At 40.7% G+C, this 23,847-nt stretch overlaps 1 protein-coding gene across 1 annotated transcript in view; it reads right to left on the bottom strand.

Annotated features, from left to right (window-relative positions):
• Window positions 1-23,847, bottom strand: part of myo3b (myosin IIIB) — an 87,617-nt gene that overhangs the window by 15,854 nt on the left and 47,916 nt on the right. The window contains exons 24-32 of the mRNA XM_042494661.1: window positions 21,585-21,664; window positions 18,480-18,557; window positions 17,091-17,296; window positions 13,891-14,002; window positions 12,748-12,910; window positions 12,215-12,295; window positions 10,133-10,229; window positions 8,691-8,745; window positions 7,664-7,787 (exon numbers count right to left, since the gene is read on the bottom strand). Of these exons, the coding sequence (XP_042350595.1) occupies window positions 7,664-7,787; window positions 8,691-8,745; window positions 10,133-10,229; window positions 12,215-12,295; window positions 12,748-12,910; window positions 13,891-14,002; window positions 17,091-17,296; window positions 18,480-18,557; window positions 21,585-21,664 (996 nt within the window). The remainder of the gene's footprint in view (window positions 1-7,663; window positions 7,788-8,690; window positions 8,746-10,132; window positions 10,230-12,214; window positions 12,296-12,747; window positions 12,911-13,890; window positions 14,003-17,090; window positions 17,297-18,479; window positions 18,558-21,584; window positions 21,665-23,847) is intronic.

Here is a 23,847-nt window from a genome sequence, read left to right as displayed (position 1 = left end):
ATGCCCAGAAAGTTCCTGTCAGTTCTGAGATATTAGCTAACTTTTACCGTGAATCTTATCTATCTGTGCCTCAGAGGTGCGAACCGTCCACTGTGTGATTCCTTGTCACCCATGAGTATTTGAGGATATTTGGATAGATCTCATGTACCAAGGAGAACAGCTGTGTGTATTTCTTCTAAACAAGTATCTCAGTTTGGCTGCATCAAAAGCGCCAAGGTTTAAATATTACATTGAGATAAATTGCGTAATGTTGCTGCTTAGCTTTTTTGAAACCTAAAAGAGCTACAGTATCTACATGACATGCTGGGTTGAAAACAAAATAAATGAAAAGTTTGCACCTTGCATTTGAGTAAAACAAAGTAGGACATTGTTCTGCTAATGATGCAGAAATGGATCAGATAAGCAAATGTTTTATTCCCCTGAAATTGCATCAAAGCACTCAATCACAAATAATGAATCCTAACGTCCTTGAAAGAAATTTAAAATTCAATTGTATTGTAAAATAGACTCCATAGTCTGTTTTCAATAATATATGTTTTGTTTATCTTTAAAATAGCAACTTCACAAACATAAAAAAGTGATGCACTGACCTTTTACTGCATTCAGTACAAGCAGGAAAGCAGAGGTGGAAGTAAGTCACTCATGTTCAACTCACTTAACGTTCAAGTCTCAAGCAAGTCAAGTTGAGTCACTGCTGTAAGTCAATGTCATTGCTCAGGTCAAGCAAGTCTCAAGTCAAGTCATATTAAATTCTGATTATCTGGTCAAATGATACCTTTCAAGCCAATGTCTAACCCCAAAAGTAACCTCCAGGACAATAAAATGAAGCCAACACTGAAGTGCCAAAAACTGCAGTTCTTCTAATGACCATGCGAGGCTGGCTCCAATGAAGAAGAAATAAACATGTTTATGTTCTGGTATCTATAGATAATTTTAACTTTCGTGAGCACTGGGGAATTATTGTTTTTAATAACTCATCTGTTTCCATTTCATTAAGGTTCAAATTTACATATATTTATGGGCGGGGCTGCTTTGAGTGACAGGCTGTTGGCAACATGTCCCTACAGTCTATTAGCCAGATCGACCTCTTGCTCCTCCACAGCTCCACTCTCTCGCCCAAATATGGTCACATCTGGCCAAAAAAAACAACACTGTAGTCAAGCTGAGTCTTTGAGCAATGTTAGTCAAAGACGTCCTCAAAATTTTGACTTGACTTGACTTGACTCAAATCAAGTTATGGGACTCCAGTCCCCCACTTCTATGTGACAGTATCTGAACTCCTGTTTGCTGAAGACCCTCTGCCGGAGCCAAAAGACAAGATCTGTGGTAGGGTGAAAGTTAAGGAAGACTGCGTGAATAAATTATATATCAAAATTGCAACTGAAAAGAGTGTGATTTTCAATTACGCAAGTGCCACAATCTTAATCCCAACACCCTGCTGTAACTTACTGTCTTAAAAGCTTTAGCAAGTTAGAGTTAAACTTTGAAATGTTTCCTGCGCTAATTTGATTAACATTACCAGCGAAACAACCAAAGTAACTGTAGAAACTGTGGTCGCTGTTGGGCTCTGAAGAAAGCAGAAATATATCTAGTTGTCTTTGCAAGAGTGGCGCCCACAATAATATCACCAAGAAACACTGGTTCCACTTTAATGTAGACACAATATTAATGTGTTATGAATCATATTTTGTCATGATTATCACTTTGCAATATTGGTTGAGAAAATCACAATTAGATGTTGTCCTAAAATGGCTCAGTTGCTGTATCTACTGCTGCAGATCTGGAGCCCAAAACACGACACATGGGGGTTGAGCATTACCATTTATCCATACTGACCCCCAGCGATTACAGCGTGTAGCAGATCAGAGGATGGGTCAGAACTCCCATCTCTGTGCTTCTGTTTGGGAAATCACTGCCATTTGATCCAGGCCAGCCCCAGAGGAATGCTGCTCCTGCAGATATATTACAGGCAAGGAGGCTGCCAAACTGGCCTCTGGCAGGGGAGCGCGGCTTGGACATGGGCAAGCAGAGCGAGGAAGGGGTCAGTGAGTGGCTCACACCGGGGGTTTGCTAAATGATCGTGGGTAATGTCTGCTGTTTGGGGTGGGGAGGAATAATGGTCGACTGGGAATACAGAGGCAGCGCGGTTCATACAATATTGATTTCTCCGTATCAAAAGAAAGCCAAGCAGAGTTTGCTCTTCTCGGTGAGAAACTTACATATTGTACATGTTTGCTTCTTGAGATAAAAAGGGCTGGAATTCTTTTTGAGATAGGTATTTCTTTCATTTTCAAAGAGCAGCAGATGACTCGTATTACATCTCTAAATACCACTTTGAAATCCCTTGAAAATCAGAATGCTCCACAGAAACAACATAAAAGAGCTGCTAAAAGGGATTTTTAGTGGAATAAATTAGAGATGTATCGATTTACTTCCCAAATCACGTGCTGCAATCACCTGACTTCTCCCAGACCACGGAGAACCACTTGGGCTTTGTTTATTCAGATGGGGGGAGCAGAGGCACCAAAAGGCATGGATTATAAGGAAAAATCATCAGCAGGGGCCTTTGATGTCTAAATGAGGCATGTGCAACCCAGACCCCTCTCTTTACCTCACAACCGCCTCTTCTCTTTCTCTCTTTCTCACACACACACACACACACACACACACACACACACACACACATGCGTGAGCACTCAAACATTATTCTTCAGTTGCAAACAAAGACTCTGAACAGATATCTGAAGTTGAAGAGGATTTCCAGAACTTTTCAGGGCTCCTGAGATTTATTACCGCCCTCGTCATTTTGGACATCATACTTAAATAGCAACTCATGTGCTTCGAATTATAACACAAACTGGTCAAGTCCTGCAGATAATGCAGAAAAAAAGAGTAGTTCCTGCATCTGTTTTCACTAATGCAAGCAGAGGATGTTGTTACTTACAACCAATTTTTCACACTGAAATCAATCATTTCCCCTGACAGCAGATTTGGAACTTTGACTCCTAAAGAAATGTTTGCGTGGAGGGGAAAATCTCTGAACTTTGTGGAAGTCAATCATTTGTCACAGACATAATACATGTATTTATAACTGTGACCTAGCAGGATGAGTAAAAAGTAAGCAGTGAGGAGAGAGACATGAATGACAAGGAAACCAGGCCAAAAATAGATAAAATATGCAAATGAGCAGCATTAAGCATTTTCACTCCTGATCAGTTTCATCCCTTGTAGTTTTATTAGATAAACATGTAACTATATAAAACTATATTTTGTCAATAACAATACTAAACTAATAAGGTTTTGTGTTTGGAAAAACTTTGTTAAACTAAATCAAATGAGTCAATCCACATGTGCAAAATTACAGAGAACTTGGGAGTATCATTTTCCACCTAGATTTTACGTCTGAGGAGATTATTCTGTTGGAATTGTGATGATGAGTAGTTTGGAAGTACATCCTGTTAACTACTCCCACTGACATTAAGAGGATTACGTAGGTAGCGTCAGACAGAGGCAACTCCTTCCGTTAAGTTGAGTCTTTCCTATCCCTTCCAAATCTCTGCTGCCGCTACTTCGAGCCTGTAATTTGCCTAAAACTGAAGGCATCCGGTTGAGACGCTGCGATATGTGGAGACAGACAGATCAATCAAGAGGCTGAGAGACAGCGAGAGGGTGGGAGCGTATTTGTCTAGAGAACATGGAGAGGGTGGATCATTTGTCTGGCAGATGCATGTTGATATGGTGATGCTGCTGCGGCTTTGAAGGTGGTGGTGGTGGTGGTGGTGGTGGTGGGTTGCGGAGCAGCACCTGGTGGCTGCAAACATTGTGGGAGGACATGTGGGAAGACGTTTAAGAGCTGAGGGAGGGAGCGAGAAGAGAGGAAAGTGAGATGTACTGGTGAGTGTGGGTTTGACCTCAGTGTGGGTAAAAAAGCATTTCCAATGAGCTCTCCCAGCTGTGGCTATAAAGCCCAGAGAGAGCTCAGGGCTACAAACAAAATCAATTCTTATTGACTGTACCATGTTATGCACTGAGGCGACATAACTATAACCAATAAGTCAACGTGAACTTTTCTTTGCACCCTTTTTCATTTCTCTCTCTTCTCAACCCTTCAAAGGAACAGGTTAACTATCTTCCAAGGCGCAGAGGTAATTGGTCTCTGTGTTGTGGCTCCACTTTATCGCTGTCTCTCTCTTGACATGTATGTTTACCACAACTATAATCTTCAAAAAGCCTGTTAACATAAGTAGCTCAGCTTTCATAAACCATAAAGTCAGCTCTGACTGATCCTCAGCACCATCCTGTTTACCACGCTGAGTAGCATAAGCAGCACTCTGATCATATCTGCTGCTTGCAAGCAAAGGCTTTCTTTCTGCACACGCCTCTGTGACTCATTTCCAAACATGTTGCATTAATATTCAGGTTCGGCAGACAGGTGACGAGAGGTGACATCGTCTTGAGTGCGCAGCTTACATGACTTCACTGTGTATGTGTAACTTTTTCACTGACAAAACACGGAAAAATCAAGGGTTAGCGCTGCAGACATCTAAGAGTGCCTGTAGTACAAAGTGCTTTAATGCTCTCTTCCCACCATAAAATGCAACACTGCGGGTATTTTTGCTAAAGAGTGAGAACGGTTTCCTAGCCTGGTGTCAAATATACACTGCAACAGACATATATCCAAATCTTCTCGCTCCCTAATCTGCTTTGTTTCACACATGAAAGAAAAAACTGGGCTCAGCTCAACACAAGGCTTTGTTAAATCACTTAGAAAAGACCCAACGTCCGTCAAACACGTTGAGAGGTTCCAGGTCACGCCCCGGTGTTTTGGCATTAATGGGAGCAGAGTGTGTGCGAGTGTGCGTGTGTCTGGAGGGGTGGGGTAATTTGATTTCCATGGCTAATTTTCTGTTTTTCTCCACTGGTGTCCTGAAACACTCCAGGTCGAGCTCCAGCCCGAGAGAACCAACGCGATCACCAGAGGCGACAGCAGGATGAGACACAGGAAGGAGCCTGGTCTCCAAACATCTGGCGGGGCAAGGCTTCCATGACTCGCTCAATCTCGGGATGAAAAAAAAAGAAAGACCCTCAGATCTACAGGGATCAAAGTGTGCCCTGGGTGCCTGAGCCACCGTGGCCTCCCTCAACATATTCAAATGGGGTTTCCTGAAAGAAGTCGGAGCCACAAGCAGACGTTGGAACATAAACGAGGCAGGAAAAGGGGCGATGATGAATACCTGAAAATCTGTGTGCTCTCCACACAAAATAAGCCCATGGCAGGAGAGGAAGAGGATTTTCTTTTTGTCAGGACATTTAAATAGAATATAACTGAACTGTCAGATATGAAACGTTATTCATATGCCCAAGGCTCAGTTACTCAGTGCAGAGACCCTTCAATTTAACTAATAACAAAAAGAAGTCTGGAAGTGTTTGACTTACTGCAATGAATGATGGCAATGAGAATAAACTAGAAAAGTCTTAGATTGCATTAAACTTGTGGTTCTCAACATGGAGGTCAGGACCCCCAAATGGGTCTCCAAACCTACCAACACCCACTAACATCTCGCTTTTTTATGTAATAGGTTACAATCGACATTCACTCACGGGTCAAATTACTCTGCAGTAGTCACAGGTATTTATTGGCTCCAGCTCTGATCATCAGTAATGGAAATGCGACATTTGAGTGGATGCGCTACTTTAGCCCCTTTGCCGACGGGATGCAATGACATGCTGCTGTGGAATATAATCCTATTCCATCTAAAACAGCCCTCAAACATTGTTCAACATTTTGAGAGACTAGATAACACCCTTTTCTCACCAAAATTAGTAAGACTACATGTTTTTTAAATATGGGAAAACCTGCTAAAATTAGGCGGTAGACTCCTTTCCCATTGCCAGTAGACCAGAGCTGTGTACACAGCTCTGCATTATAAATGACTATGCCTTGATGTGTGTTTTCATTTTATTGGTATGTCACATTCAACGTCACAGACGCGCCAGAAAACAGGTTAGTAAACAGTAGAAAGCACCATGGAGGCCAGCGGCTACTTCTTTTTTATATGTCTCACTCATTTAATCTCTTTTTCAAACTCAGTGTCGACTAAAGTGATGTTCGAGCGCTACATGGGCAGAGATGGACAGTATTTACTAGCGGCCCATCATTGCATTGTGCTGGCAAAGAGGCCAAAACACGAAACCCTTTACAAGAAAATTCTTGCAAAAACAAGTTTACCTCTCTTGGAAAAAGGTTGAAATTCTCTTAAAGTCTAGACTGAAATTACTTCGGGAAGGAGATTTTTACTAGATAGATCAAGGGGATACAGAAGAAAAACACAAAATTAGGTTTATATTTCACATTTTTGCTTCTCTGTGGATAATTTCACCACTCAGTGCCTCTAAAAATCCTTCAAATTTAACAATCTGAGCAGCTCAAAAGTCATTTGAGGCCACAGTGTAAAGATGTCACAAGAGGACATTGCTTCATGTTACGGGGTTTCAAATAGTTTAAAAGGTTTTGGGATCAACGTATTAGGTGATAGGGAGCACAGCAGAGCACTGTCCTTCTCTTATAATTCTAATGTCATTCAGCAATGAAATAATCTAAGTACTGTATATTTGAGCTAAGTTTACGCTGAGAGGGATCCTAAGTGCAAAGGAATGTGACTTTTACACATCAAATGAAACATCCACATCTTAGGTAACCGGGTGTCAAACTACAAAGAAATACAAAAAAAAAAGTAATTTAGCAGTTTTTTTTTTCAAAACTCCGGGTTAGAAAATGACTTCAGGCTCCGGTGACACGGGACAAAACACACTTTTGAGCAAAATGCCCTCATACTGGCATTTACTGCAACATTTCCCTCCATAATCACTCTGACATTATAAATTCATCAAACACTGCCTCCCTTCAGCAGCAGTGATGCCTGGGAGCGGGGGTCACCTGTACGCAGCATTACCGAATTAGCCGCTATCTAACCCAGACCTGCTGTGGCGTGCTGACACTAATCCCGGGTCTGCTGGAGAGCCCTGTCTGTGTTACATTATCATGTCTAATCCCCGTAATCTCTCAGCCGCGCCGCTAAACGCTATTTCACCTCCGTCTCTTACCTCATACTGCTCTAATAACATTAATGAAGGGCCAGGCCCCCATTACCCAGGTTTCCCCAGTGGTGGGCTGGGTGACGGCCATAATCGGAGGCCCCCTGCACAGCCACCCACTCAGCCTTCCAGGCAGCAGGAATTAATGTAATTCATTGCCTGGGGCAAAAAGCAAACCAAACATATGTTCAACAAATCAGGGTTTGTGTATTTTCTTGTCACCGTTACTGTGCAGGTCTATTAGAGTCATTGATGAGATCCTTAGTGAAGGGCTCGCCGTGCGGGAGAACGAAAGCTTTGAAGTGCTCATGCCACTTCGAAAGACCCCCCTCCACTTGCCATGAGACGTTTATGATGAGCTGACCTGGGTTATTAAAATACCGCAGAAATGATCACCCATAATGCTTCTCTCTTTTTGCTGTCAACAAAGAATGGCAGCGGAGGATTGGCTGGGATGAAAGGTTGAAAGGGGCCCCGTATTAAAAATGGCACTTTATCCATTAAGGCGGGATTTCTGCTGTCTCTTTGTGTAATTACCTGCACCCGCCAGCTCTGTGCTCTGGCTTACCTTGTTTACACTGCATGTCTCGCAGTCTCGCTGTCTCCCTGCAAGGCTTCGTTACACTGTCTTCGGCTCTGCCTTTGTCTCTCTTGATGTCTTTCACTTGTCTGTCTCGGCTGTCGAGGCCAACCTTGAAAGAGGAGGCGTAAACACACCCAGAAGAGCAATGTCAATGAAAGCAGAGGAAAAATAGACACAAGTTAAAGCAAGCTCCCAGTAATGTGTTTTTTTTTTCTTTCAATTTAGTCATGTAGACGCTGTATTCATTTATTTACAATTTACAATTTGGCACTCATATAACTCAAACCCATTAATGTGCTTTGCAATGTTAATCAAATGCTAATGCAATTGCATATCCCCCTTTACTAGCCCTACCTCCTAGCAAACAGCACCACACTGACTTAATTGTGAGGGTAAAAAACAGCTCTTACAGACTTCCTCTCATATTTAATTTTATCTTTGAATAAAAGAGCTATAGGAAAGTATTAATCTGCTTAACATTTCTAAGTACATCCTCCAAAGGATTTTGCTTTTTTAATCTTACATATGCTCAGCAGAGTTACTGGCAAAAACTGTACATTTTCCTCATTTCATCCTTTCAACATCAAATGGTGAGCAGCAAAAATTGGATCAGACTTCAAAGACTGTGATGTGCTCCAAGTCACGGAGTGGCTCTTCTATTTCACATATTGAATCCGAGCAGGATATCAAAGTGCTACCAAAGAACCTCAGGTCTTTACTAAAAAAGGGGTCTAACATCTGTAGAAAGAGGAGCGCAAAGACAAATCACCTCAGGGAAGAGCGAGCATTTATTCTCAGCCGTGAATTTCCAGCCTTTTGATTCTCTCGTTCCCGTACCACCCTGTCTTCTCCGCTGAGATGAAGGTTGGAGCAAGAGAACTCTTTTGTCTCAAGGACTCAAAAAATTCCCAAAGAATAATCTGGGTTAAAGCTGCTTTGTAGAGGAGCTGCATTTTACATACACGGCTATGGTCGGGCGTAAGAAAATGCTCATTGATATTCTGTGACTTACATTTCCTCTATGTATGTGATCCGTATGTGCCTCTTTGCACTCTCTGCCGTTAGACCTGTGAAAGACAGAGGCATTTTAAACTGAAATGAACAAAAACTCTCACAACAACACACATATGGCACAGTAATGAAGAGCTGACGAGGAATTGTACTTGTCTCCTTTTCTAATGGCAAAAACAGCTCCTGTTTATGATCATGCAATTTGCAGAGACAGAGATGTGTTTCTGTGTGTGATCACTTACTGTTGCATTATTTAAAAAAACAAACACCAAATGAGACAACATTTGCAAACACAATGCTGCACACCAGTCGCAGTCACGCTTCCAGTCTAGAAAAACAAAATCTCGTCCAGTTTGGGCTTGGTGATGCAACTGGAGGCTCTGTTATTTGGATGCAAACACCGAATTCATGCGTGGCAGAGAGGAGGGATATCAAAAGGGAAAAGAACAGCATGTAGGTGAGAACATAGATCTTACAGGAGGAAAATGGGCCAGATCATGTCAAAATAAATCTATATGGAGAGATTCCAACACTGATTAAACAGAATTGTTAAGTGGAGGTTTGAAGTTTTTCTCACCAAGGAATATGATTGTAAACACGGAGAGAAAAATCCCAGATGAGGCTCCACTCGGTTCGAGTATACAACAAGCATAACATTTTCAGATGTGTAAATCTAGTATTTTGGAGTCTGAGTCTAGAGAGAGATGCACAGCATTGACCAAAAGTCACCCAAGATTTGAACGCGATTTCTCCTACGCATGACTTGGTTTAAGATGAGCAGTGATAGGCAATGCAGCTTCACACACGTATTTACGTTCTTTTCTTATGCTCCTGTACATCTTCTATTTTTTCCTATTAGATACATTTTTAGAATGGGACATCAAACCAAACATTGGCGAATTTCTAACAACTTGTATGTGAGTTGCGGTTCAGAGAAAAGCTAAACACAGAGCCAAAAGCCGCCATCGACTCCACGTGTGCTGCTGTTCAGTCGGTGGCTGCTCTCCTGCTTAGCACATACTTTCTTAATGACTGGCCTGCCCATATGCTGAATAAACACAAAGTCTTCAACTCATACATCTGGAGACCAGTGCAGCACCCAACCCCATTTGTGGTCAGACAAGTGTGCTATCTTGGTGGAAAGATATTTATTACGTTTATAAAAACTGAAAGAGGTGGTGCTCAGGGAGGAGCTTTCTCCTCTGCTTAAAACAACAGTGCATTACAGTGCGAGTGAAGCCTGTCCAGCAGGGCTAAATATGAGTGACAGGTATGTGAGACCTCTTGCTCAATGAGCTGTCTCTAATGGTGGTCTCGTTTGAGGTCATATGTGAAGCCTAGTGTCTGCGCTGTAGGAAGAAACAATGAAGCCGTAACAAAAAACAAACTGCAGGAAAACATTCTCTCAAAGAGAACAGAAGGACAAGAGATGTCAAGGCTCACCCCGTGTGCTCCTCCTTGGTGGTCTTTCCTCCAGCCTCAGGGTGACTTATGTGCCCCTGGGGTCCACGGTCTCGACGCACCCGATGGCCCCTGTAAGCTGCATAGGATATGAATGTCAGACATGCTTTCACATGGTCAGAAGAATACCAAAAACAAAAGCATGAACTGACATAGTGATGACAGTTAGGGACAATTTTTCCCAAATATAGACAGCATGATTTTTGATGTTACGACTTTTATATACAATATGGTTAGAACATATTAGGCATGGGGAAATAATCGATACAGCACAGTATCACACTATCTTGCTTGGCAATATTGTATCAAGTTATGTACCCCATGGGTTTTTACATAGAAATGATTTATATTACAAATACATATTAAACTCTTGGTAATCAGCTGCTTTTTCAGTCCACTAGATGTGTATTTCTGAAATAAAAATGGCTGTCCAGGGAACACTGACAGTTAGCTAGAAGACAGTGGATGCTCGATTATGAGCGTCGCGACCAAAAACAAAAATGAGTGCTGTTGGTTCCGCTATCATGATCTGTGTGATGTTAATGCCAGAGCTATTCAGTAATTTACTTTTAAAAAGTAAATGCTACCAATTGTTGAGATTTTACAATGCAACATGAAAAAACAATTAATAAAATCCTAATTTCCACGTTTTAAAAGATTCTTTGAAGACATCTTAAGACATTTTAATACTAATTATTATTTTTAGATGAATGAATCCAATGCATTTTAAGACTTATTCAGAATCCGCAGCCGTCTGAGGCAGTTATCGAATGTAATGGTTTCAATTGACACAATTCACATCAATCTACTGAAGCACTAAAACAGCATGTGAAATGTGTTTGTCGTCCTCATGAGGAGTGCAGTGCAGCAGAGGGAAAACGATGTGTGATTATTGAGACATACTAGGCTCAGATGGATGGTAAACGGAGCCGGCTGACTTGCTCCGTCAACGGGCTTTGTGTTTTTCTTGTAAAATTATATGCGCAGGAAAATAAAGCTCAAGTACATTGTTGAGCCATGGTTCTATTTTGCATGGTCTAATCTGATCGATGGTGAGCAAGTCCCCCAGGCCCCGCTGAGATCTGAGAAGCCACCAGGCTCATACATTTGAAAGGCATCTGTTTATTTTCAGAATGCAAATGCAGCCCACCTCAAAGGCTATAAGCTGCAGAGAACACACAATGTGAATGTGCTGGAGTGCTCCGCCGGGGGGCTGAGGCCCCACTTATGTCAGGTTCAGGTTCCCCCCCTCTGAACCCCAGCGGCCACACACAAACACACTTCTCTGAAGAGAAAGCAGCGGCAACAGAGAGGCTTTTCTCACACCAAAACCATGTTTAGCCATTCTGCGGCGTTATTTACAAGGGTTTTAATGGAGGACATTTACACAAGGTGTGCAGGCGACTGAGATGCTCCATGTGCCAGATGAGGGCAGCCCTTAGGAGAGCCGGGGGAAACAATGCCAAATCTCCTCCCCCTGCCCTCCTCTCTCCTGCCCCTTTTGGCACCCTCCCTTGTCCTCCAGTGAGAGGCTCCAAGGAGGGGGGGTGGGACCCAGGAAGGTTAATGTGCCCACTTTGATCTTCGTCAAGGCACACTGAGTAAGAATTAATTTACATTTCAGATGAAAAGGTTGACAGTATAAAAAGGCATCTTGTTTCTGGTATGTGAGAGCTGTGTAATAGGCCAGGAATTTGAGAGAGGAAGTCGTGAGGAAACAGAAGGGATAAGCCCCTCTCTTGCCTTTACTGGGAAAGAGATGAAAGGAAAAAAAGGATCTCAGTATGCACTGTTCTTCTGAAACATGGGGACCAAATGCTGCCCAAACTTTCAAAAGCTTTTCTTTATGCATTATTAATTAATTATTACTGTTTCGTGGGCCACTCATTGAGATCAAAAAGGTGTTTCACAAAGACGTACGGTTTTCAGGCCTTTATCCCCTTTTTCCTTTTGAAAATGTATGAAAAAGTGGCCTGTATTTTCCACCGGACACATGAGAAATTCCAGAGCTTTGCACTTTAATGCATGAAGAACTTCAGTAGAAAAATGTAAACATTTCTTTACCTGACTGAATGCGGATAGCGGCCTCTTCCCGCTCCTTTTTTATTTGCTTGTGGTTCTGCCGAGCAACATAGCCTCTCCAGGCTGAGAAAGAGAAAGAGAGACAGTGTGTATGTGTGTGTGTGTGTGTGTGCAAGAGATTGCTGACCTGCCTCTGTGAAACAAAATAGACTGCACATACTACACAAGATCCCACTTCAAAACACTGCTAAACCAGGTGGCAGAGGGATGGATCCCTTTGAACTCTCTGAGGTCTTATTGTCTGCTCTGAAGCATTGCTCTTAACCCTTGTAGGTCAAGCTGTGGTTATCAAACTCATCTCTTTTATGAAGACTCACCAGCAGATAATAGACTAGAGTTCACTGAGAAACCAGCGGTCATATTCACATCAAATTTGCACCCGTTTCATCGTTACCTGATAAAAGAAGACATCTTTTTTTGACATTCATTTTGCACTTTTTTGACCTAAGTTTGAATAATTTTCCTTTACTTTTAATACTTTTCCTCTGTTTACTGTTCAGTTATTACTCGTGTACCTGACTGGATAATGGTGGCCCCGCGGTTCCTCTTCTGCCTCTCTTTTCGATAACGTCGGGCGCCCAGCCAGCCTTTGGTGTAAGCTTGCATCACCACCACCCGAGCTATCACCTCCCTCAGCAGCAGGTTCAGCTGCTCCACATGGTAGTACTTCAGAAAAACCTGACGGGATGTTTAGCTCAGGTTAGTATATCAAAGTATTTCTATCTGTTCTGCCATTTCTATACAGAGTTTTATAGGTAAAATTTATTATACAAACTAGAGATGTCCTGATCCTGATCCTGATTTGCCCCTGATTCCAATCTGAGTCATTTGATATTAAGTACATGCCAACACCTAGTCCCATACTCATGCTTGTATTTACCTGCATAATACACCTATGTAACGCACACTTAGTACACACTAGTACACACAGTACTTTAAAGTTATTAAAATCAATTCAGTGTATGTGCTTGATAGTTAAACAGCTCTGCAATTCAATACAAAAAATGTCTACATCCAAACAGTTCCTAAGTGTTTTTTTTTACAAAATAACAAAGTAAACAAACAAAATATATTTTTATACAGCTCTCATCACAATTCCTCTTAGTGCAGTGTTTTTAATAAATTAACCAAACAAACAAACAAAAATGTCTTTAGAAATTGCTCTCAATTCCACTAAGTGCAACATTTGTTTTTTCAACAACATAACAAAGTAAACAAACTAAAATGTGTCTTTAGAAATTGCTCTCAAACACACTAAGTGTAGCTTTGTACAGCTTTGTACAGTACAGAACACGTCACAACTTTAAAGTCGTGTTATAGCTGAACTTCAACATTCCCAATCACAACAAAAAAAATATCGGTCACAAATGCACATATTACAGCGTTATAGTAAAACTAATTCACAAAAAATTAACGACAAAATTTAAATTCCACATTAATTTTTTACTTATTGGAGTAGCAGCATTACAATAAAACCTGAATATTTGCCGCAAATCATGGATTGGGCGGGCCACGTGTTCAAAATAACCGTTCCCAATCAATTAGAAAAATGCATTAATCGAGTCTGATGCCCATCCTTCAGATCTGATCAGGACATTCCTAACTGAACACAGATTTTTTAAATTGTTTTGTTTTCTTTGGTGTAGTTATCACATTACCTTTGTCTTCCCCAGCACCCAGGCCTCCAGTTTGGCCCGCTCCAGTATGGCAACAACGTTCTCTTTACTGGTCTCAGGCATCTGGTGAGCCCGAAACGCAAGGTAGTAATATCTATGAGAGAAGGGAAACATTAATCTAATGTAGCTATAGCATTTCAAGAGCAGAGTTGAGTCAAATAGTTTTAAAAAAATGTATCCTCAAAGATTATATTTGGAAAAAATGTTCCCTGATCACTGCTTAAGGTCCATTGTGCAGATATTGTAAATGATATTCATAACTATGTTTTGATTAGTGCATAATCGCCTGAAAATAATAATTGTTGATTTCTTGTTACCTTAGAATAAGCCGTTTAAATCTATATACAGGGCTGGTCTTCTTCTATGGAGTCTGCCATGTTCTTTCTACGGTAGCCCAGAATGGACAAATCAGACCATCGCATCATCTGCTGTGGTTCTCCTACACACTTTGCACATGCTGGAAATTTCAGTTGTCAGCGATCTGCAATCTCACTGCTAGATGACACTGAATCCTACACACGAGACCTTTAAGGATTATTTTTTGAGTGTTGATGTAATATTTTTTATCTTCTCCTTTTTGGACTTTTCAACAGGAAATTGATCCCTTAAACATAAAAGTCACAGTGTTGGAAAAAAGCACCACATTTTGAAAAGGAAAAGCTAAACTTTAAGTAGCAGTAATGAATTCCTGCTTATTTCTGGGAAAATACCATTTTTGCAGTTGAGTGGGAGCTCAATACAGCAAAGATTGCCTCTGCACAGACTCTGGCTAGAAATAACGTCACCAGTGCAAGATGGCTGCTGTTGTATCTTGGATATTTGGATTCATTTTTGTACAGTGGGAGGAAGTCGCGACACGTTATCTATCTTAATATACAGTCTACGGTTCTCATCTATTTGAAATACTCTATTTGTTTTAGGCCAGGAGTAAGTTGTGGTTGTAGTTCAGTATTTTTAAAATTTTCCTTAGAAGTAAAACAGCTTTTTTCATTTAATAAGAAATCACAAGCCATGACTGACAGCCGTGTGAGCCAATCCGTGCACTTGCGTTTGATAGCACTGCTTGTGATTGGTTGGACTGCCAGTTTAATGGGAAATCCCCCACTGTGGAGATCACTACTGCACAGAATCTGGCTCCAAATGACATCACCGGTGCGAGAAGGCAGCGGCCGTAACTGGGATATTTTGGCTTCACTTAAGCATAGTGGGGGTAAGTAGGGACGCATTGTCCATCTTTATATACAATCAATAGGTAAATGTAGTGACTGAAGACGACAAAGGAGTTGACTGATGGAAGTTAAAGACAGATTTAATTACATGTTCTGCTTTTCAACAGTTGTGTGATAAATTGCTAAAAAATGCATTTGGAGCAGATTTGAACAGCTATTTTAACTCTCAGTTCTTATCATTTCGGCACTGATCATTTTCCTTTGGTGCTGGTTAAACCCTTTTGGTGGGCACGAAAAATGTCTCTATGCAGGAAAACCCCGACTGCATGACTGATTACAAACATGGAGGTCTCATTCAGTAACTGATTACATTTTGAAGTAATTCATCCCAACATTGGTCAAGAGAAGAGACTAGAATTCTTTGCGTCTTTTTCCACATAACTACTAGATGCATCATCATAGCTGTAAAAACGGCCTGCTCAGTCAGAGCAGAAAAATTAGCCTGACTGAGACATGAGTCTTCAACAGAGGCTCTTTGTTGGGCCTCTTTTGAATGGATCGTCGTCTCTTATTTCAGTGGCCACAGAAGATGCCCATCAGCCCGGGCCTATCAGTGTTCATCAGCTCTACTGCATGTTTATCGCTCGCATTGTCTGGATCCGTCCACTGATCCTCTTGTTGTAGTTTACAAAATACCAGCATAGGACAAAGTGGCTCTAACTGTTTGCTCAGGGACATCAAGGCTCCAAAACGACTGGTTCATCTCTTGTGTTCTGGCGTTGGTCAAAAAGAAGAACAACAAGAAGAAAAACTTCTTTGAACTCCCCTCCCCGCCTCAGTCTACAGCCTTTCATTCTAATTCCTGTTGATACCTGTTATTTCTTTGATGGTAAATACAAAGCACTGCTTGGCAACATCAGACGAGCCTTTGATATGAGAGCACAAATTTAAATCAGTTTTCACTAAAGGTGCAGTTTAGCCGTTCGGTTCAGTCTGTATGACTTCTGCCTGGCTCAGGTAGGATCATATGGATTCAATAGCGAGGTTAAAATATAGTCTGAAGTGGTAATCCACCCTCTCATTCACACACACTTCATGCACAGGTGCTGTTGAGAAAACAGTGACATCATTGGTCCGTTTTTTGATGATTTTCCAATAATCAAACACTTTTGAATTTGGGACATGAAGGAAAAACATGGACATTCAAAGTTTTAGGTCACCAAAATTAAGCAGTTTTTAAAGCTTCCCTAAAGCAGTGAGACTAAGCAGCCATCTCAAAGTTTTTTCCCTACAGGCCACAAGCCCAAGTTAATTAAATTTTATATCATGTTAAAGTCTCCACATTAGAGGTGGCTAGAATATTTTTCAAAGGAAAATTGATCAAACAGTTTCCTCACATTTTCCCACAGACTCGTATTAACTCTTGTATGTGTATTTTCTTTCTTAACAGGGCCAGGAGGTGTACCCCTTTTTAAATTTGGGGTTGGACATTTGAACAGGAGCGTGTAACGCTTATTAACAGTTACCATATCCTGTCCCACATTTTTAAAAACAAAAACAACACCCTTACATAAAGCCGTCCTAATGATGAAATCTTGTTTTAATTGTGTTCTAATGTAATACCAATGGGACACAGAGACTACATTTGAGCTTTTCCAGGTCACCAAGCTAAAGAACAAACTCTTTATGAATAGTAAAAGGAAATCCATTAAAATGCATCACCCCTTATAATCACAGTTCCTCCCTGTTTGAGTTTTATCCATATTTTCAGACTGGAGTATCCACCCAGTTAAAAGAGCTGTTGGATTTTGTCTTGCACTATCACTAATGACTGCCAATTAGTCAGCCCCTTGCTCTGCTCAACTTGTACCCCTATCTAATTAAAGAACCCGTGTTTTTGTGTGATGCAGAGCGCGGCTCGCTTGTTCTGCACTATCTCTGGGGTTGTGTCGGCGCCCCACATGTGTGCGTGCTGCAGAGTAGAGGTGCTGCCTGTCTCTACACCGCTGTTACCTGTTGACAAACTCTTCAAACAGGATGCGGTGGGAGTAGCCCTGTCGACGAATGTTCACTGTCTCCAGGATCCCTGTGTAGCGCAGCTGAACCATCACCCTCTCCTTGCAGAAGCGCAGCGCCTGCCTGTCGTCATTGGGTTTGATGCAGCGTACAAAGTGCGGCTGACCCACCACCATCTTAGACAGCAAGTCCATCAGGGAGTACTGCACACACACACAAAGAGACAATGATAAACAGCGAGCAGAAACAAGGCAAGAAAAAAAGAGCAATTATCACATAAATTTACATTATTACAGTTTTCTGGTATATAATAAGTTCAGCTATAAAGATTCACACTGGGGCACCTGCGCCCCATGTGTAGAGGTTGTGTCCTTGTCACAGCGGCCGCGGGTTCGATTCCAGCCTCGACCCTTTGCTGCATGTCACCCCCCTCTCTCTACCCCTTTCAAGCGTTAACTGTCCTGTCCATTAAAGGCAATAAAAGCCCCAAAAAATAATCTTAAAACAAAAAAAAGATTCACACTTCACACTTCTAGAATCCATTTTTTTTCTAAACATACATTCTTTTTTTTTTTTAGTAACAGAGCAAGCTAAAAAATAATTGACAACATTTATCAGTCCTAACAGGATCTGACTGACTTTTTTCATTCTCATATTCACAACATTCACAACAAACACATAACAATTAGCAGAAGATTTAAAAATAAAGTTGCATTTGCTTTTTATAGTACCATTGCCAATTGTGGTAAAATATAAAAAATGCCCCCCCATTAAAATATCGTATCAGTGGTTTGCAAAAACATACAACACCAACATTTATTTTGGTGATCTGGTTGGCTAAATGCTCCAGGATGTTCACCTGCTAGTCGTTAACTCAGTTTGTCTGCCGTTTGGTGCTGATGTGTTTACAGGCCGCAAAAAACAAAACAATGAGAAAGATGCTAAAATGCTAAATTCTGACCTAAATTCATATCAGGCTGTCATGCTTTTGATAGCCTGATACGTAAACATTAATGGCATCCGACTCAGTTGTGCTGTAATGATAGCTGGCTCAGTGCTGCTATAGGTGCACTACCTGTAAATGCACGCTTCCTTCTGTCATTCATCTCCCCAAGTGATACACAAATTAAAAGATATAAGCAGATTCTAATTTAAACAGACTGAAATTTGCCTTAAAGTTTCAAATAACACCATCAATGGTTGCATGCCACTGTAATTTAATAATGTCATTTCATTGAAATTTGTTCTGTGCCCTTTTCTGCTTTAATTTCAAGTCCAATAGTTATTTCTGAAAAACTGTGGAAAAGATTGTGTCAACAAGATTATGATTTCAAGTGTTAGTTGTTTCCAGACAGTTAAAAGGGAAAAAAGGGGGAAAACACCTACACGGAAATAGGAGGCTACAGTCTGTCTCCTCATGTTGGTGGTTTCTTCTGGGTGACGCATCATCTCCATGGTGTCCACCTGAACACAAACATTCAAATTGAACACGCTGCATTGACAAACAGGCCAAGAGCATCACTGCAGAAGCAGCAGATTCAAATGAGGTTCAGTTTGTTTGCAACCTGGCATCCGTGGTGGGCTCTGTGGAGATAAAGGTATTATTACAGCAGGTCTCCTTTCTCTAAATGGGCCAGTTGGGAATACACAGCTGTACTAACTGTGCCGTCTGTATAACATAGCCCCATAAACACTTAAAGCTAACAATCTAGAGAATAATTCTGCACTGCTGTGGGGCATGGGAAAATTGCAGAGCATTCTGAGTAATGAGACCAGCCGTCACCAAGCAGACAGTCATCCCGACGACGACGGATTAACGAGGACACAATATAAGCTTTCTAATGGCCTTCGCAGTTCATGGCTTCATCAAAATTAATGATGCAATTGATGTCTACGTAGCAAAGTGCATATCTTAATTCTTTATTCGAACCTAGCATAGAGAAAGAAAGGTACGTCAAACACTCTCTGAGTTACATGAAGAGAGGAATCGGATGCTTTGACACTTTGCTATTTTGAAAGCAGATCACACAGAAGTAGAAACGGTTATCTAGGACTCATTTCCACTATTCTAACAACCGTCTCTTTAATCTGGTCATGCTGGTAACTTTTTGTACGTGTCAGTTTCTGTCAACTTTTCCCCAACTCTGATTGAGAACATGACGGCATACATATTACATCAATCACACTGAGTTGTTACTAAGAAGCCCTTTCTTGTTCAGGAATAACTGAGTAGGTGCTTAGGGAAAGTTCAACAAAGTTCCTCTGCAGTTATTTTGGCCTGTGTTTGTGTCCCACATTAAGCATTTCTATAATCTAAAAGGATACATCACAGAGCATTTGTTTACATTAATGAGCAAAATTGTGGCGGGGAGAAAAAAAATACTTCAAAAGAAATGATTTACATTTTCCAAAGACAGACTGTGATTGATGTCAGAGGAGTGAAGCCACACACAATTATAAGTTACTGAAACAGGTAAAGTTTCAATTTGGATTACAATGATGATTTCAGTAAATTATGTATTTTCAAAGACTCATTGGATTTGAAACTGGTCTACGCTTTAGAAAGGATTTAGACCTATTAACTGTTTACTCAACATAAGTCTTACCTTCAGTAGGTATTTGGGAGACTTGATGGCGAATAACATGGAAATAAAGGAAGAGAGAAGTGGAAAGACAAGAAGCTGAAATTCACCTTCAAGGGATTTTCTACTTTATATCATAATGTGAATTCTGTTTTTATTTTTATTTTTTAACAAACATCAATTTTAAATAACTCCAAAAATAGTTCAAACTATTTTCAGTTTCACATCTTTTAGACATAATGATTTGACCAATACAGTTGCTTTCCCTTAAAGTAAAGTCAAACAGACATAGTGAAATGAAACTGTTGAAGTAAGCCCAAGAGGGAGAAAGTGAAAGTCCTGCTTTCAAGAATCTTTTTAGCTAACTGTCTTGTGCTAAAACATAGCATGTTGCCTCATAAAAAGGCACTCAAAGAAACTCTGCATGAAGGATCTCAGTATGAACATGATTAATAAACAACAGTGGACCAGTGCACTTCTGTGGCCCTGTCTACATGTAGCCTATACAAATGTTTTTGAAAACAGATATTTTCCTTTACATTTTCACCTCTTGTCCAAACGGACAGACTTTTAGGTCACTAAAACGCTGATTTTTGAAACATCTGCTAAGGTGCAGAAATTCTGGTTACTGTGTGTACTCTATGGACCAAGCGTCAACCTCTTAAAAATGAAGCCATTTAGGAACTGTAAAGAATTGTAGCTCCTTGAATGGCCACTTGAGGCTGGCTCCAAAACAAAGTAAATCGCCAAAATGTCCAACATAACAGTTAAAATTAACATGTTTACAGCCTGGTACAAAAAACAGTTTTGTTTCATTTTATCAAGGCTTAAAGCTATGCATAATTAAGGGTCGTCTGCTTAGAATGAAAGTTAGTCTGCCGATCGTGTCCTCGGCTTCCACTCAGATCCACCTCTTGCTCCTCCAACAGCACCAGGCTCTCATTTAAAAATGGTCAGTTCTGGCTAAAAAAAACAAAGATGGTGACGGACGAAACTCTGAACTCAAGGCTTCAAAATGTCAGTCCACAAAACAACAAATGACGTCATGGTAGCTATGTCCATTATTTTTACCATTTATGGTATGGACATGAAAGAGTGTTTGGAAATTGATGGCACAATCTCAATTAATGCGTGCCAATAATTGCTTTGTGTAATGAGTTTATGCTAAGGACAACAAAAATCGTGGACTACCAGTTTGCTAACATTTTGGTAGCACTGCTTGGTATAATAACTATCACACATAAAATAACTATTGCACCACTTCACGGACGAATGGAGGCATCTGCTGCAACTCAATTTCAGAAGTTTAAAGTGTGCCTGAAACTACAGATTTGGTTTGGGCCTGGTTGAATAGGCACCTTGTTGGCATCCAGTATCTAGTTATAATTATACATTAAGGTTTCTAGAGTGGACGGAGATATTTTGTAAAAAGGAAAGCAATGTGGACAGAAATACTTTTTAAAACGGAGGGGAAAAATATCTGTTAGTAAAGATATCTATATCTGTGCAGACAGGGCCTTAGTAAGTCCTTTCAATGTTGCTTCATGTAGAATTGTTGTGCAATATTAGACTCATGAAACTATCCCTCTTATTAAAGTCTGTTGATGGAAGTTATTTGAGCTTATTTTAGAATACCTACACTTTTTCCCCCAATACTTTAGTGCCCATTAACAACAAAACAACAGTTAGTAAGTCTGAAAACTACTTTTATGCCGTAGACACCAAATGCCAGATGGCGATGCTGCATCACCACAAGCAAGACAGCAAACATAACAGGGTAGTCAATTAATGTGGCTATGCTTCACAGCACAAGTTTTTATTGGGTTTCTTATGGTGTTGTGCCTGTGAGCAACAAATAAAAAAAACATTATGTTCTCAGATGTGATGATTTGTGCTACAGGAGCCTCACCTTGGTGCGTCCTGAACCGAGCTGCGGTGGTAGAGATCTGGAGGCAGCAGTGACCCGGGCTCTGGACGTTGCCAGATTTCCTGTGCAAAGTATAAAAACAGTCATGAGTACTTGTGTCAGGTCTTCTTTAAAGAAGCAGCTCACTGCTGAAAAGATTGTCCTTTTTTGAACTGCCTATGTAAGAGAAAGATGCAAATACTTCAAAATTTGTACTATGTGACGAAGAAAACGAAGATAAAAAAAAAGGCTGGGACATTTGTTTTTGCTCAAGAGTAGGGATGTCAGTTTCAGTTAATTTTGCATTTGATTGCCCAACTCATTAACTGGTAAGTAAGTGGTCAATTTATAAAAGAGCAAGTTCGCGAGAAATACAAGAGGCCCTTCCTTTTGGTCTGAAACCCCGATGACTCAGTGAACATAAGCGCCTAATTTCTGGGAGAGTGGAGGTTGAGCAAAATGTTTCCATAGCAATGCTTATGGATTGGGATGATGTTACTAGTAGTAACTGCTAAATGAGCGGTGCTGCTAGCTAGCCTCTACATGACCTGGCTGTTATGCAGTGCAAACAAAGAGCTTTAAATAGAGTGGCCAAGGCTAGCTAACCAGTAAAGACAGGATGGTGGGGCAGTGGGCACTATGTTTCCACATATTAACATGTCTAGCCTAAGTTCTCTTTCTCACCAGATCCCAGTCCAGTAAACTGAAGGGAAGCAAAATCAACCTATAGACCAAAATGCCTATCAGGTCAAAATTATTCTTTGTGGTTAACAGATTAACAGTTGACCACTGACATCCAAACTCAAAAGGTAGAAAATATATAATTGCCAGAATGCACTGCCTTGGACCAGACCAATAAATACTCCCACTGGTGTGAGACACAATGCGAGCTTGTCTTCTTTCACACAGAAAACAATATGTCACCCAGTTAAACAGTAAGCTAAAATATGTTTCTAAAAACATTTGAGGTGAGGAATAGTCGGTGCAGTAAGTGAATCTTGGTTCGTATTTTATCAGCACTGTATTTGTTTTAGCGTTTCATCTCAGAATTTTTTTACATTTCTATAGTCGTGACAATACAAGAAAACAGTATGGCACCCACTTCCTGTTCAGAAATGTTCCTATTATAGCCAAACAGTGCAAAAAATTATGTTTCAGAAGACATTTCGATCAAGACGTAGGAAAAACAGTAACAGAATCTTGGTTCATAGAGAGAGAAGGGTAGCTCTTTCTCTTGATCCACTTTCATACTCTATCTGTCCGTGGTGGCAGGTCAAAGTACAATCTGTAGCTCAAACAATAGCCCTATAGCTAGTGAAAATCCAAAAAAATTAGAGTTGAGAGACGTGCAAGGGGATCTGGGTGCTGGTAAGATGGAGAGAAGTTTACCGCAGTTCATCTACACATGCTACAAACATTGTTTTGATAGAAAGCTGGTTGAAAATTGTTAAAGTATTTCTTTGAAGTTTTAAAAGGTTTGAACAGCTGTTTCAAATAAAGGAAGGAAATTATTTTTGAGAGCTAACTAGCAAACATGCAGACACAATAAACACTTTTATATTCTTTTTCAAATACAAGATATAAGTTAAACCAAGTGAATACTTACACTATTATGTGTAGTGTTCTTAGTGCAACAGTATAAAAGACAGTTCAGAGGGAGCCTAAATCTGAGCTGAATCCCATGGACTCAGGAGTGCAGCTGCGTGCACAGCAGTCCAACAGCCCCACACACAGCGGAAAGGATATGAACATAGCATATGCAAGACAGTCTGAACATTTCAAAGTTTCTGCACAAGATGTCCAAATGTTTTCTCTGGCTATATCTTCAGAGGCTAAACTGTGATTAATAGCAGTGAAAGAAGCCTTTGAAGCAGGATTGGTGACATCAAAGTCCTAATCCATGGGTGGCAGGATTTTTATAATGAGTGGGAAGTATCTTAACACATTTCAAAGGGTTTACTCCATGAATAAACAATAGCTGCACAGATGTGCCACACACACCTTTAGAAAAATACGTCTGCAGACACAGGAGGCAGCATTACCCAAGCAGCCGTGTATGGCAAGGAGGAAAACCTTTGTACGTTTTTTAAGATAAAGCCGAAGTGACAGGCCAACAATTGTTCTAGATTTTCTGCCGCACACAGTCGAACTTCGAAAATGCAAATATGTAGTCGGCTTCTGCTATATGATTTCGAGACTCACGTCAGTTGTTAAGGACGTGGTCTGACGACGAGCCAAAAACTTAAACGCTGGATCAGCGCCTGCG

This window comes from Plectropomus leopardus, chromosome 10 (genome assembly GCF_008729295.1).
Source record: "Plectropomus leopardus isolate mb chromosome 10, YSFRI_Pleo_2.0, whole genome shotgun sequence".
Lineage (NCBI taxonomy): Eukaryota > Metazoa > Chordata > Actinopteri > Perciformes > Serranidae > Plectropomus > Plectropomus leopardus.
This window is presented reverse-complemented; position numbering and strand designations above follow the sequence as displayed.